We start from the raw sequence: 13,894 nt of genomic DNA on the forward strand, positions 1-13,894 counted from the left end.
TTTGTTGAGATTGTAATGTTTATTCCAAAAACTCAATTGCAAATAATCAACATGGATACGTCAAAAAAAAAAAACAAAAAAAAATGAAATGAAAAAGGACAAAGGTACAATATGGATACGTCAAAAAATAACATTATAATATATTATTATATATAAATAATATATTTTTGTTATTTTCTACATAAAATTATAAATAAATCACTAATTTGTATTTTAGAAATAGATATTTGTTACTTTTGTTTTCTTAAATTTACATGGGAGCTGATATTTGTGCTCCACTATTATCTTCAGCCACTCCAATTCTTCTCTCTCCTAAAATAAAATTACAAAAGAGTCCATAAATTATCCAATGTTTGGTTGTTATAATTTTTAATACCATAATTGCCTTCTCTCTCAAGGTTAGAATTCTTAACTACATTCCTTCAAATTTTCAATCACGTTACCTTCCATCATCTCTCCAAACACACAAAATAATAATAATAATAATAATAATTCCCCTAATAATACAATGTTACTGAACTTCCCAAGACAAGAAAATCGAACATATATTTTGAGTTGGTTTTGAACATATTATTCTTGTTGAATTAGACCAATCTTGAGCATCTTACAATTACTGATTTAATCTATAAGTATTTACTATAAAACTGAATTTTATCCTCGGATTATATGGAGAGAATAATAGATACAATCTCTGTAAATGTTCTTGCTATTCTCCTATACTTTCTTAAAAAAGGCGCTCAACCAATAGTTCTATTTGTATGGGTCCTTTATTTCTTTGATTGCTGTTTTTTCTCCTCCGTGAGCGTGGGTCTGGGCTGCCTGCGGTTACAGAGTCCCCAATGAAAACATCACTCCTGAGATGTTCAAGACTTCCGAATGTTTGGAACACTTCCCTTACAAGCGCCCCGATGAATGTGGTAGTTGAAAATCAAAGATCGGCCATGGATATTATCATTCACGGGAAGAAATTATTGTTAAATAGAAATGAAAAAGTTTAAGATTTGATATGAAAGGTATCTTATTAGAATTAGAAGTATTTGAGTTTTTTTTTTTAATTTATTTTTTTATATAGTTAAAATAGAAATACTTGACTTGGAAACAAACTTCTATTTAAATGAGTAAAACTTATCACATTATAGAAAAACATTTAATTGAATTGAAAATCAAAATATTTGCTAAAACATCAAAATAAAAATTTAAAGTTTAGCTTTGTTCTCAAATTTTAATATGAGAGAGAAAGTGGTGAATCCTAACAAAGTTTTGTTAGAGAGAGGGGATACAACTTGAGATAAAACTCGAATGAATTGAAATTTTAAAAATTGAAAAAGTTAAAAAGAATTGGAAGAGTTTTCACTTTATACAAAGGGTAACTATGTCATTACAAATATAAGAATTAAACTTTGAATAGGGTAAGGACTCTTTTGTAATTTTGTTGTTTTTTTTTTTTTTTTTTTCTAAAAAAAAGAAATGAAGTGTTTTAGAATAATAGTGGAGCACTAATACCAGCTCCCATTTCATATTATTTCTATATTTTAGATTGCGTAGTTTTCCATTTTTCTTAATAAAAAAATAAAAACTGTGAAAGTGTTCGAAATGTATATTTATTGTATCCATAAAGTGTTCCATTCGTGTCCAATCAGAAAATAAAATATTCAGTATTGAGAACTCGTGTCCAATCATAAAATAAAATATGCACTATTAAGGACACTTCTAATCCAAGTGTATTCGTATATTCGGCAAATGTTCTAGTGTTGGCCACCTTAAGAAAAATATCCGTGCTTCCTAGGTTAATATGACCCCAGAAAATATGAATCTAAAAATAATAATAATAATAAATAAAAGGGTAGAATCAAGTTAATTACATAATTTATGGAAAAAGATAATAGAAAAAAGAAAAAAGAAAAAAAAAAAAAAGAAAAAAGGCGGTGAACAGAGAATTAGGGACACAAGAAAAGAAAGAAATCTACTATATTTTTCCTTTTTTTTTAAGTGGGAATACATTCAAGTACAGAGCAATTGCCAATGCCTAGGTCCATAAACATGAAGTACAAATACAAGATTCATACAAGCTTTAACTAGTTAGGTTTATGCATTAGAAGAGCCCCCAACACTAAGCATATTGTTGATGCTTGCCGCTCCTTATGAAATCAACTAGTTCTGAATTATATGAAGTTCCCATTATCATGTCATATTAATTCCCTCCACCATTGCATGAAGCTGCTCTCCTCTAAGAAAACCTCAGTGGATACCCCATAATTGTTTATCAAATCCATCGCGTAGCGATCAAACTCAATCAAATTCACCCTTGAGGATTCTTTATCTGCCTGACTGGTTTCTCCAGACTGCAACAATTTGCATGAAAGAATAGCCTCCTCCACATGTGCCCAAAAGCAAGAATCCTCGGTAAGACTGCAAGCTGCAGTTCTCTCGATGACTTGCAAAGTATGGTCGGACGTCATCATTCAGCCACTTCTCGAAGAAGACATAATGTGCAGATCTTCCTTGAGTTATGTACAGTTTACCTTTCCTGTAGTAATCAGCCATGTCAAGTGGTTCAACCATCCTTCTATAGGATGTTCCAGCATAGAGCCAGCGAGTACGGAAGGTTGTTCCCTCCTTGGGGGAAACTTATCTGCCTCTTCGACCATAATCTTCCAGTAATCAGTGAGTCTTCTTTGGTACATAACAGTTCCTTGGTCAAAAAGTTACTGGATGTAATGGATGTCTCTTTCTCAAAAAGTCTAGAGAAGATCGACAATTATATTGATTATATTTCGTCTGTGTTCATATCGTTTGTGTTTTGCATTCACTTGTAGATATAATAGCAAAACACATATATACTATGCATTATAGCTAGACACAAATTGATTTAGGTTCTATTCTTGGTTGCAGTGGACGCCCTTCACTCATGAATGGGATAGCGCGCCCTTGGCAATTGCCAGGAACATTTAGTGTACCTGTTATGATTGAAATTTAGAAGAATTGCTAGCATATTCAAATAATATAGTGTTAGGATGGACATTATATTATTTTCACAAACTCGGATATGTCAATGTGACCCGAAAGTTGACCCGATAACGAATCCTGAATGCGGAAGCGGAAACAAAAATAAAGTCTATGAGGATGTTCGGTATCCCTAAGACACTTTCCATGAAATCACGGAACCCAAAGAAAACAAATGCGGAAGCGAAAAGGTAAAAATAGACCAAGTATGCTACCAAGGGCAAAATAGTCATTTCACATGAAAACAAAGTCTCGACGGATGTACGTCATTCCTCAGACACAAACGTGGCTTCCCATGAAGCCACAGATCTTAAAAGAAAACAAAATGCAGAAGCGATGTTTTAAAAAGGGACAAGTTTAGCCCTAGGAGTAAAATGGTAATTTTTAGAAAGATATGGGTGCTACCGAGCACACCATTGAATAGACAACGAAAAATTAATGAAGATAGACTCAAGAATCACTTGATTTGGAGTCCGGACGAAAGACAACAGTCAAAAACAAAAAAACAAAAATGGACGTCGTCGCAGCTGAGGGGCACCCATGCACGCCCACACACCAATAATAATAATATTGTTGAGGTATGGAAGGAAATAAATAGTACATAGTAAAAAAAAAAAAATCAACAAATAGATATAATAAATGCTGATAATCGGGAGATAAACCAAATCCAAACGGGCATGTTGAATAATAAGAGTTGGGGATGATAGTAGATTTTGGCACAACTGTGCGAAACCAAGTCAAGTCCAACCTTCTGTTGTTGAAGGGTCACAACACTTCCAAAGTTCATGGTCGTAGGCAGTTCATATCAATCTCTATAGAATATGCTTTTGTGCCATTTCAAATGTGTGAGACATATGGCATTGTTTGTTGAGGTGAAAATTCAGAAAAAAACAAGGATGTCCGAGAAATAATCATAATCAAAAGGAAATAAAAACATTTAATCACAAGAAGATAAGATGCATGTATGTGATTTATCCAAAACTTAGTGCTACGCCTACGGAACACACCAAACAAATTCCACTATATAATGAAGAATTCCTCTCAAACTCTCAACTTACTACTATCTCGTGTAGGCACAAAATCACTCAACAATTAAGCCACTCACAATTCTCACACAATTGTCAATCTCACACAGTTTTGCACACCAATCACCTTGCGGCTCACACCATCACACAATGTCACACACCGTAAGGTCTTATTAGGTTGGCACACAAAGGAACCTAACTTGCCTCTCAAGTCTAACCTTTTGGAGAGTCAAAAATTAATTAGTAACTAATTTTCGCAAATCTCCAGATAAACTTGTTCAAAATTTTTTTGAATCAGTTGAGATTACAATCATGTTTAACTAGTTCAGGAAAAAACTTGAACTAGTTCAATTGGGGTTACAATCATGTCCAACTCGTTCAAGAAAAAAACTTGAACCAGTTTAATTGGAGTTACAATCATGTCCAACTTGTTTACGAAAAAATTGAACTAATTCAATTTGTTCAGTAATTAAAATTTGGGTTAATTACAACGACACCTCCTGAGGTTTGATGTATTAACAGTCATGTATAACGTAGCCATTTTTTGAACAATGACACCCCCTGTGAGAATTTTGATCCAAACAAGCCCTTAAAATGTTAAAAAGATGAAATTGCCCTTCAATGTTTAATTCATTTTTGTGGGAAAATATTAGAACTTATGAAAAGTCAATTTTGCCCTTATATATATATACATTATTACATCAACACCATCATATATATATATATAAAACCAAGTCCAACAAAAAATTGGGATAGCAGCACCGTCGCCAACCACAGCCGAGCTCCACCTCCCTCGCCGGATCTGTCTCACCGTCCACAGCCATCCGCCGAGCTCGCCGTCGCTTTCATCGCCGGTCGCAAATCATAGCCGATTTCTCCTTGCCCGCCAATGGACATCATCAAAGCCGAGAGTCCCTGCCGGTGGACATCCAAATCTGTCTCACAGATCCATAGCCACTGGCCAAGCTCGCCGTCGCTCTCATCGCCGGTCGCAGATATCCACAACCGAGTTCTCCTTGCCCACCGATGGACATCATCAAAGCCGAGAGTCCCTCCTCGCTCACCGCCGCAGTTAACCAGCTCGTCTCTACGGCTTCATCAAGCCGTCACAGCTAGTCCGTCACTACTTTGCCGCAGTTCATCCACACCCGTGCTCTCCATCTTGCTCGCCGCCGAGTCTCCACGGCCAGTGGATGCTTTGAAGAAGGCCCGGCACCGCCTCCACTCTCTCCACCACTATTGCCCCTGTACATTCTTTCAAGAAATATATATATATATTTTTGCCCACAAAATTGAAGAAACACATTGGATAGGCACAGAGAAATTAATTAATAGTATGCAATAATTCTCACTAAACCCATTTGCAATCTCTCTGTGTCGTGTTTGGTGGAGGTGGCAGTGGTGGGTGGTGGTGGTTTTGGAGGCAAAATTTCTAGTTTTCAGTGAGAGAGGATAGAGATATAAAATTAGAATTAATAAGGGTAATTCTATCATTTGAAGATTTGGATATTTTAAATTAAAAATTAGTATTTTATTGAAGGGCAATTTAGTCTTTTCTCACCTTTTAAGGGTCTGTTTGGATAAAAAATTCTAGCAAGGGGTGTCTTTATTAACTTTATCAAACCTAGTGGGGTGTCATCGTTCAAAAATGGTCTAACTTGTATATAGCTGTAATTATAGCAAACCTCAAGGGGTGTCATTGTAATTAACCCTTAAAATTTTCATTTGACTTGCAGTGAAATAACCTCCACAACTCAACATTGTTGGTCATTGAAATGGTAGAAAAAACTTGCTAGTTAGTTGTTTAATAATCCATATGCTTATAACCTATCATGCTTAAAATACTTTTGGGATGACATCAGCAGTATCATTTATTACAGGCTTGATTTTAGGGGAGAATTGAGTTCAATTAACAGGAAAGAAATTTGAGTTCAATCTAGTGTTTTTTATTTTTTTTTTGTTCATGGGTTGACATAAAAATAAAAAAATTATTATTATTTCTTTTAAATGTTTTGAAAATAGAATTCTGTATTAAAGATTGAGAGGAATTTAATTTCCTTCCTCAAATCAATATTACATGCAGTTTAGCCCACCCAGTCCAAGTAAATGAATAATGCGTGAGGCAAGTAAATGAATAATGCGTGAGGTTACAGAGAAAGAAATATTAATTACATTCTTAGAAGAATTTGTAATTGTTATAAGCGTGTTAAGATGTTTATAATGTTAACGGAGTGAAACATTTACCATTACATGGGAGGAAACTAAAGAGATTGTGAGCCACGCTGAAGAGGAAAACCAGTGCAATTGTTGGGACAGAAAAAGATTAGGCAAAAAAATGACACTTTGTAGATCTTGTTCCTCATCCACTTGTTCCTCATTCATGTTTTTAAAAGTATTATGTGTTTACTAGTATTACTTCTCATCCAGTGGCATAATATTCATCCACTTGTCAAATAAAACCTCATTTTGGTGACAACCAAGTAAAGAACCTGCAAGCCATTACATAAGCCACTACTTGCAAATTTATCCCACTACAAAAATTCAAATTGCAAATGTTAACACAATTATTCATTCGCTCCATTTTGTACGGCCCCATTGGTGAAGTAATCAACCAAACAAAATAGGTTCAAATGAGAACACCACAAGAAGTATCAAACAGAAAAAAAGGAGCAAAAGGCAAACATCCGTCTCCTCACCGATCAAGCTTGGAAGTTGAGGCGCACCAAATATCCCTAGTACTCGTACTCGCGAGAAAGTGACCTTTCTGAGCGTCGGTATTCACGGTCCAAATCTCGAGTCCTCTCCCTTTCATGCGACTCGGAAGCTGCTCGATCATAATGGTAGTCATCCTCCATTTCATCATACTGATCATTATCACGATCAGGATGATCATAGCGGTCGTGATCACCCTCGACATCCATCTTATCATATTGACGCCGGCCTTGATGTTCATAGTATTCAGCTTTTGGACGCCTATGCCCATGTCCAGACTCTTCATACCAACCAGGATCATCCTCTGGCTCAGCAGGATCATAGTTAGACTCCTTTTCACCATGACGGTCACGATCATGTTTAGATTCCACCTGCTCATAGTCATATTCTCTATCACGTGAACGCTTGCGGTCAAGGTCAGGTTCCCCAACTTCATAATCCCTTTCCTTATCTCTTTCCCTTTCTCGAGGTCGGTCACGCTCCCGATCGCGCTCTCTATCACGGTCTCTGTCACGTTCATAATCCCGACCACGGTCTCGACCCCGATCACGGTCACGTGTTCGGTCACGATCACGACCTCGCTCTCTCTCCTTGTCCCGGTTCCTGTCCCGGTCTCTGTGGTGCCTATCCTCTTTATGATCACGATCCCTTGGCTTGTCATGAGAGCGTTCACGAGACTTCTCCCGTTCTCTCTCTCTGTCTCTTCCCCTTTCACGAGATTTTTCCCTATCCCTGAAATATTGTTATTCAACAGCAACCATAAACATCATATGCAGACATAAGTAAGACATAATAAGGATCTCAAAAAATCTCCACAATCTAACCTAGATTCCATTGAAGGCTTACCTGGTTTTTACTTCAGTCCATAAAATTTCTTGTTAAACTTTTAATTATTATGCAAATATATATATATATATAGATATATATATTTGTACTGGAACACAATAATTAATTGTTTGAAAGTACTCGAGCATTACTGTATTAAGGAATCCATCTCCTAACTGGTCCAATTTGTTTGTGTGATCATTTCTATCCTCCAACAGGTTCTTACATTTGGACAGAAATAAATAAAACCAACAAAACAAGGCAAAAAAGTTACTACAAATATTACCGCTCTCCGTGCCTTTCATCTCGAGTCCTGGGCTCCTCAGACCGAGGTGGTCCTCCTGACTGCTGTAGCTCTCTGAGGATTCAAAGAAGAGCAAGAAGCACATTACATTTCACAAAATAATAACATCCAAAACACGCAGAATCATTTGGTACTTTGTACTGCAGTTGAAGCTCAGCATTATTACAAAGCAATCATAACCTACCTCATTAAACAAGGAGGAAAATAAAGGTTATCAACTACCCGGAGTTAATTTTCATCATAATTGATGTTTTTCAGATTGCAGCTGTTTCAGAGCATTTGCATAAGATTAGCAAATCAAGAGCAAGTTGTATCTTTCTACCATTTGTTCACTCAAAGGGGACCAAGGAAGAAAAAAAAAGGTTCTGCGGGAAACTCCATCTCTTAGCCTACAATAAATATATGCAAATTTTTTTTTTGGTTGTGTATAGTGGTGGGGGTAAGATAAGAGCACACACCCAACCTCATGTGCAATCACTATAGTTCTAATGGAAAATCACTCTCCAAAAATAAATGCAAAATTGTTGTTAGCCTATATATGATAATTAAATCCCAAAACTAAGACGCCTTCTCTTGGCTACCTCCATGTACAATGCATTTCCCATTTTAATTAACATCCTCAAACATTCATATTAATAAAGATCTTGATACCCCATAGAATTTTGTGGCTCCTTTCATCATGCAAAAAAGTTTGTGAAAATGTTGCAACCAGGCTAATTACCTCCCAGAATACTTTTGGTTTACTTCTTCACCTCCAACCCTGGTTGTTCCAAGTCCACCACCAAGTCTGCGAGGTCGCCAATTTGGAACAGTTCTACCACGTTCAACATCCACAAGCACCCTTCTATTATCAAGCTTCTTCCCATCAGCTTGTTTATAAGCAGCTGTATGAAATATACATGCAGCACTCTCAAACCAAATACAAAATATATGAGATAGAGACCAATATAGAAATTAGATTAAAGAATACCTTTCATATCACGCGTGTGCAAATACTCGATGAAACCATATCCTCTGGGTTTACTTGATTCTTTATCTGTAATCAATCGAATCTGAAAATCAAAGGATAAGATAAATAAGCTACTGCCATAGAAGGACAAAATTCTGCAGCAATGAACAGAATGTTATTCCAGATGCTGTTTAACTTTACCAATCAAGTGTGTATTGAAATAGTTAGAAAAAATAAATCCTAATGGCACGGCAGACAGGCATTATGCCTCATTAGCCGTGCTCACCTTTAAATCATACAGCTTCCCCAGGCGAGATGCATCACCACCACTGCTAGAGTTGCAGAAAAACTGATGTATGTGGCCAATTTACCAGTTGCCGAACAAACTAACGTCCCCTTACCAGGGAAATTTATTTTAAATAACAAAGTAATTTGTAAATAATAAGTGAAATACCAGATATCTCCTCAACTGCTGATATGTTTTTTGACAGCCTTTAAAGCCAAAAGTACAATTTTATTAGCATAAAAGCACGTACTACAAATTAAATTAGAAGAGAATGAGATACTAATACTCCCGATATATTTTACCCAGTGCAGGAAAAAGTTGTGAGTCTCCCTTTCTCGCTTGGAAATAAAGGCCAAAAGGCACAATCCATCACCGCTCTGCTTAACTTAAAGCATTCAGCTTTTCCATGCAGTATGAAGCACCATCTTTACATTGAATTGGTAGAAAACCAAAGTACCAAAAATACTTTTTGTGGAACAAACGGATCGCCCCTTACCAGGGATACGGCTTAAACGTTGAACCTTAATGCTATAAAAAAATACCTTTTACTATAAAAAATACAACACCCAAGCCCCAAGGAGATTTCAAAACCAACTATATCCTAGAACTTATCAAAGAGAAACGACAGAAACCCACATACACTAGAAGAGGCAAATAAGCAATGATACCTGTGCAATTTATTACCAGCTCAATGTTATATATTTCAGGGTAAAGATATGCACATTCTCCGTTTTAAACTTGGTGAAAAAGCCAAATAGAACGTGCACAATGTATCACCAGGTGTGCTCGACATCTAAGCACAAAGCTTGACAACTTTGATGCAACCTCGATATGAAGTTGATAAAAATGAGATTTTAAAGAACAAGCATTGCAAAAATAACCATAACGCCTACTATTTAGAGGTCTTACTCAATGTACATGACATATCTTGAAAACACCTTTGTATCCAGATATTCCTCTGTTGTGCACTATGTGCTATGTACTTCGCATAGCAAATATAAGTTTACTTGGCAAGATTAATGCACTATTAGAAAGAGAGGAAAAAGATTTTGTTTCCTCCAAGCTACCACTATATGTCGTGTCACTACTAAGCCCAAGCATGATTTAATAACTATTTAGCCTTGATTTCTTCTCTACAAATTAAAATTTGATTATTGCCACTCTTAAAATTTTGAAACATGATTTATAAAACAATCATATGATATTTTATCATAAGAAAAACTAATATGATATAATAATTATAAAAAACAGTTACCTGAAGTCATGATAGAGTAAATATAAGGTAAAAAACTTAGCATTATGTACGAAATATAAATAAAATTAATATATATAAATATATATATTAACCTCAGCCTCCTAAATATATAAATATATATAGCTACCACATAAGTGAATCTCTTACCGAACCGAAAGGTAATAACCAGAGCCCCCTTTAGGAAGCTCTATAATACCTACCCGTTTGATAGGCCCATAAGCCTCAAACTCCCTTTTGATTCTACTCTCTGTCGTTTCATAATTCTGCAAACAAAAATATACGAGCAATTAATACCAAGCAAATTTTTACTACACACTTGAAAACTGATAATTGGAGAATATCACTCACAAGCCTAGCCACAAACAATGTCTTGTATGGATCGCCAGATATATTTGGGTCATTACTCGGATCATCTGCATAGAAGATTAAAAAATATAAATATTAGAGATAGCAATTTCAACAAGTTTATGATAACTAAAAAGGCAAAAAGCATTATCACATTTCTCAAGCTCCTCAGCAGCTTTTTTCGCACCCTCTTCTAGCCGTAACTGATGTATTCTAGCCCTTCTTTGCACCTTGATCCACCAAAAAAAATCAACAAAGATATAAACAAAACAGAATTAAGTTGCAGAAGAATGCAAAAATGCATTACAATATAAATGGATAAATCTGTTATAGCCCACAATTCTTAACATACAACCGCAGACAATTACTGTAATTGTGTAACGAGATCATTTGTCACCCACTCACCCATCACTTGCAACTTTGATTTCACATCATATACATATGGTAGGTAAACCACATACCAAATTGCAGTATCTTCTTGACTGTGTGCAGTATAGCACATAAACAAGAACAATCAAATTCTTTGATATAAATTGCTGATCTAAATACTTGAATCAATTCCGTCTCTGCAACTTCTAGTGGCACAGGGTAAGATTGTTGTGTCAGGATGTAAGCCATCCTATCATGTATCTAACTGCTGACTTGACAAATTCACCAAAGGCAAGTATACTAGATGTAAAACTACAGATATTGCATATCCTTTTACCGCACCTCACAGTTGGCTAATGCAGATCATAGTCGACGTAGCACTTCAAAATTAATACAGACCATCTATAATGAAAGCAATGAGTATCCCATATAATTATTAGAAGCATCTACAATTTTTTCAAAGTATGACCTCTGGCGAGTTTTACATTGCAATCAAACAAAAAGGCACTCGTTTGCAAACTTCTTTGAACTCCAAAAATTTTGTCCCTTGAAAGCCAAGTTAGACTCAGCAATCACCAGAGCAAATAAAAATTTTACATGCCACATGGATATTAATACATTATCAAAATATTTAGTAAGCACCAATTCAACAAAGATGCATCAAATTTGACATTTAAAAGGCTTCAACTGGTCAGTAAACACATTAAATCTGTTAGTAGTGGTATTAGTAGTGTTTATAATAACTGAGTACACAGATATACTCGTAAAGTATTAGAAAATCAATGGAATCAATAAAAGAACCACACTTGTTCAATAGTAATTATCATGATGAACAACATAAGAAGGCAACCTTCTGGACAAACAGCCATTACATAAAAGCATAAAAAAAACATGGAATATAACTGAATAAAAATCACTTCACAAACAACCTTAAATATTACATTTTAGAGAGCAAAAGTCATTCAATCAAAAATCAAAATTGGATCAACATATGATATAAATCAATAAGAATAATAGGTTCCACACTGAAGGCAGTATCTTACAGGGGTTTCAGCCTCTTGGACAGGTGGAGCATATTCAGAATCTCCTGGCTCAGCAAAGTTACTAACAAATTGCGCCATCCCTACAAAATGAAAAATATAAAATGAAAAAGGGCAACGAAATTTAGAGCTTTAACGCAACAAATTAATGCCAGGTTGATAAAATTCATTAAATGAGTGGAGATATAACCTGTATATGGAGGACATTTTCTCTTCTCTGGAGGTGGTTTGTACTCCAATGGAGGTCGAGGCTCAAATAGCTTCAAAAGGTTAGATGTCAAACCAGTGGGATGACTTTGCCCAATCTGTATTTAAAATAATATGCATATTATTAATTGGCAAAATTACTCAGCAAAAGTCAAAGTCCATTTGAAAACTGTAACATAATACTCTTTATCAATCATCAAACAAGTCTATAAAGGTTTCTAGTATATGCCTTTACTTCTATGCGTAATACTCGACATAAAAGAATTCTTCACATTGATTACCAAGATATCAAACAAAAATAAATAAGAAACAATATGTATGTGATTATTTTGCTTATTCATGCACAACTATTTAGCTTAAAATGGATTGAAATTTTGGCTTTCAGATGTAACAATAGAACAAAACACAACCCATCGATTCATTTTTCATTCTCGTTTTCTCGATAACCAAACACAGCCTCATCAAATTCCACTAAATTCCCTCGCATCCACATCTATTTCAATCCACAACAATCTGTACCAAACTCAATATCACGTAATCCGAAATTAAACCGTAAATTAACTCCAAGGTCAACAAAATAAACCCTAGAATTACAACAAAAAGTCGACGAATGAATTGGATCAGAAAAATACCAGTTTCAGTTGCATAACATTCGCGCGGTTCTGCGCCTTCGCGCGAGCCTGTACGGCGGTGTTGTTGCGCATGAAGGCATCGTTGAAGTCCCCCATCTTTGCAAGGATCGGAAGAGCCTAGGGTTTTTCAGAGATCAACGAATCTTACTGTTGAATTTGCATGCATCTGATGATTGTTGACGAAGAGATTATGGTTTCCAGAGATCTTATCGAATCTTACTGTTGCGATCAAACGGTTATATGGTGTGATGGTCGATGGATCTATGTAGTAAGGTGGAGAAAGGAGCAGAGGAGAGTGATTGCGGCAGCTATAGAGCTAGAAGGGTTTTCGTTTGCCCATTTATATCGACGCTCGATTTGTAACTCGGTCTCCGAGTTGATACCGAGTTTCTAATCCGGAAAGAGAGTTAAATTGCAATTGCGTCCAAAAAATTTTGGATAATTAAAAATCCTTCCATACTTCTTTTTACTCCGTAAAAAAAAATGAAAACCTTTGTTACACAAGCCCTTAAAGCCTCCAACATCTGCAATTACGAGCAAGCCACATACATCTTTTTAAACATTTGGCTTGAGATTTAGAGGGATTTGAAGAGAAAAGAAAAAAAATAATAGAGATTAGTATGTTTGGATGGAAAGAATAAGCGAGAAAAGAAAGGATTTGAAGGGATCAAATTCCTCATTTGGAATCCCTCCAAAATTGACAAGATTTGGATGGACTTGGAGAGAAATGGAACTAATGACAAAAATAGCCTTGACAGAAAGGGAGCGCCGGCTGAAGCTTTGAGAACGGCGACCGAACTGGAACAGTTGTAGGTGCAAAATTTCGCTCAACCAGTAATGATTGAGTAAAATAAAACAACTCACTCAAAAAACAATAAAAATAAATAAGAACAGTATATCGAGAAGCGTAGAATTGCTTGATCGCTTTATTGGAGGTCTTAG

General features: G+C 35.7%; 1 protein-coding gene across 1 annotated transcript; it reads right to left on the reverse strand.

The window, feature by feature from the left end:
- Window positions 1–6,509: 6,509 nt before the first annotated feature.
- LOC132266722 (U1 small nuclear ribonucleoprotein 70 kDa-like) lies at window positions 6,510–13,284 on the reverse strand. The gene is made up of 10 exons (XM_059767697.1): window positions 12,953–13,284; window positions 12,304–12,418; window positions 12,117–12,196; window positions 10,859–10,934; window positions 10,708–10,772; window positions 10,560–10,622; window positions 8,840–8,921; window positions 8,591–8,753; window positions 7,852–7,923; window positions 6,510–7,472 (listed from the first exon to the last, which is right to left on the reverse strand). Exons 1-10 carry the CDS (start codon window positions 13,046–13,048, stop codon window positions 6,761–6,763), a joined length of 1,524 nt encoding a protein of 507 aa, XP_059623680.1. The 5' UTR covers window positions 13,049–13,284; the 3' UTR covers window positions 6,510–6,760.
- Between the last annotated feature and the right edge of the window lie 610 nt (window positions 13,285–13,894).

This window comes from Cornus florida, unplaced genomic scaffold (assembly GCF_030987335.1).
Source record: "Cornus florida cultivar Cherokee Brave unplaced genomic scaffold, ASM3098733v1 CherokeeBrave_3.0.0_Hap2_Chr07, whole genome shotgun sequence".
Classification (NCBI taxonomy): Eukaryota; Viridiplantae; Streptophyta; class Magnoliopsida; order Cornales; family Cornaceae; genus Cornus; species Cornus florida.

Excerpts from the sequence above, each read along its gene's own strand:
- LOC132266722 (XM_059767697.1), bottom strand. The coding sequence starts at position 13,048 with ATGGGGGACTTCAACGATGCCTTCATGCGCAACAACACCGCCGTACAG. Across the intron at positions 12,197-12,303 it reads AAAATGTCCTCCATATACAG|GGATGGCGCAATTTGTTAGT; the intron begins GTTATATCTCCA and ends TTCATTTTGTAG. Across the intron at positions 7,924-8,590 it reads AACCAAAAGTATTCTGGGAG|AGAGCTACAGCAGTCAGGAG; the intron begins GTAATTAGCCTG and ends TTGAATCCTCAG.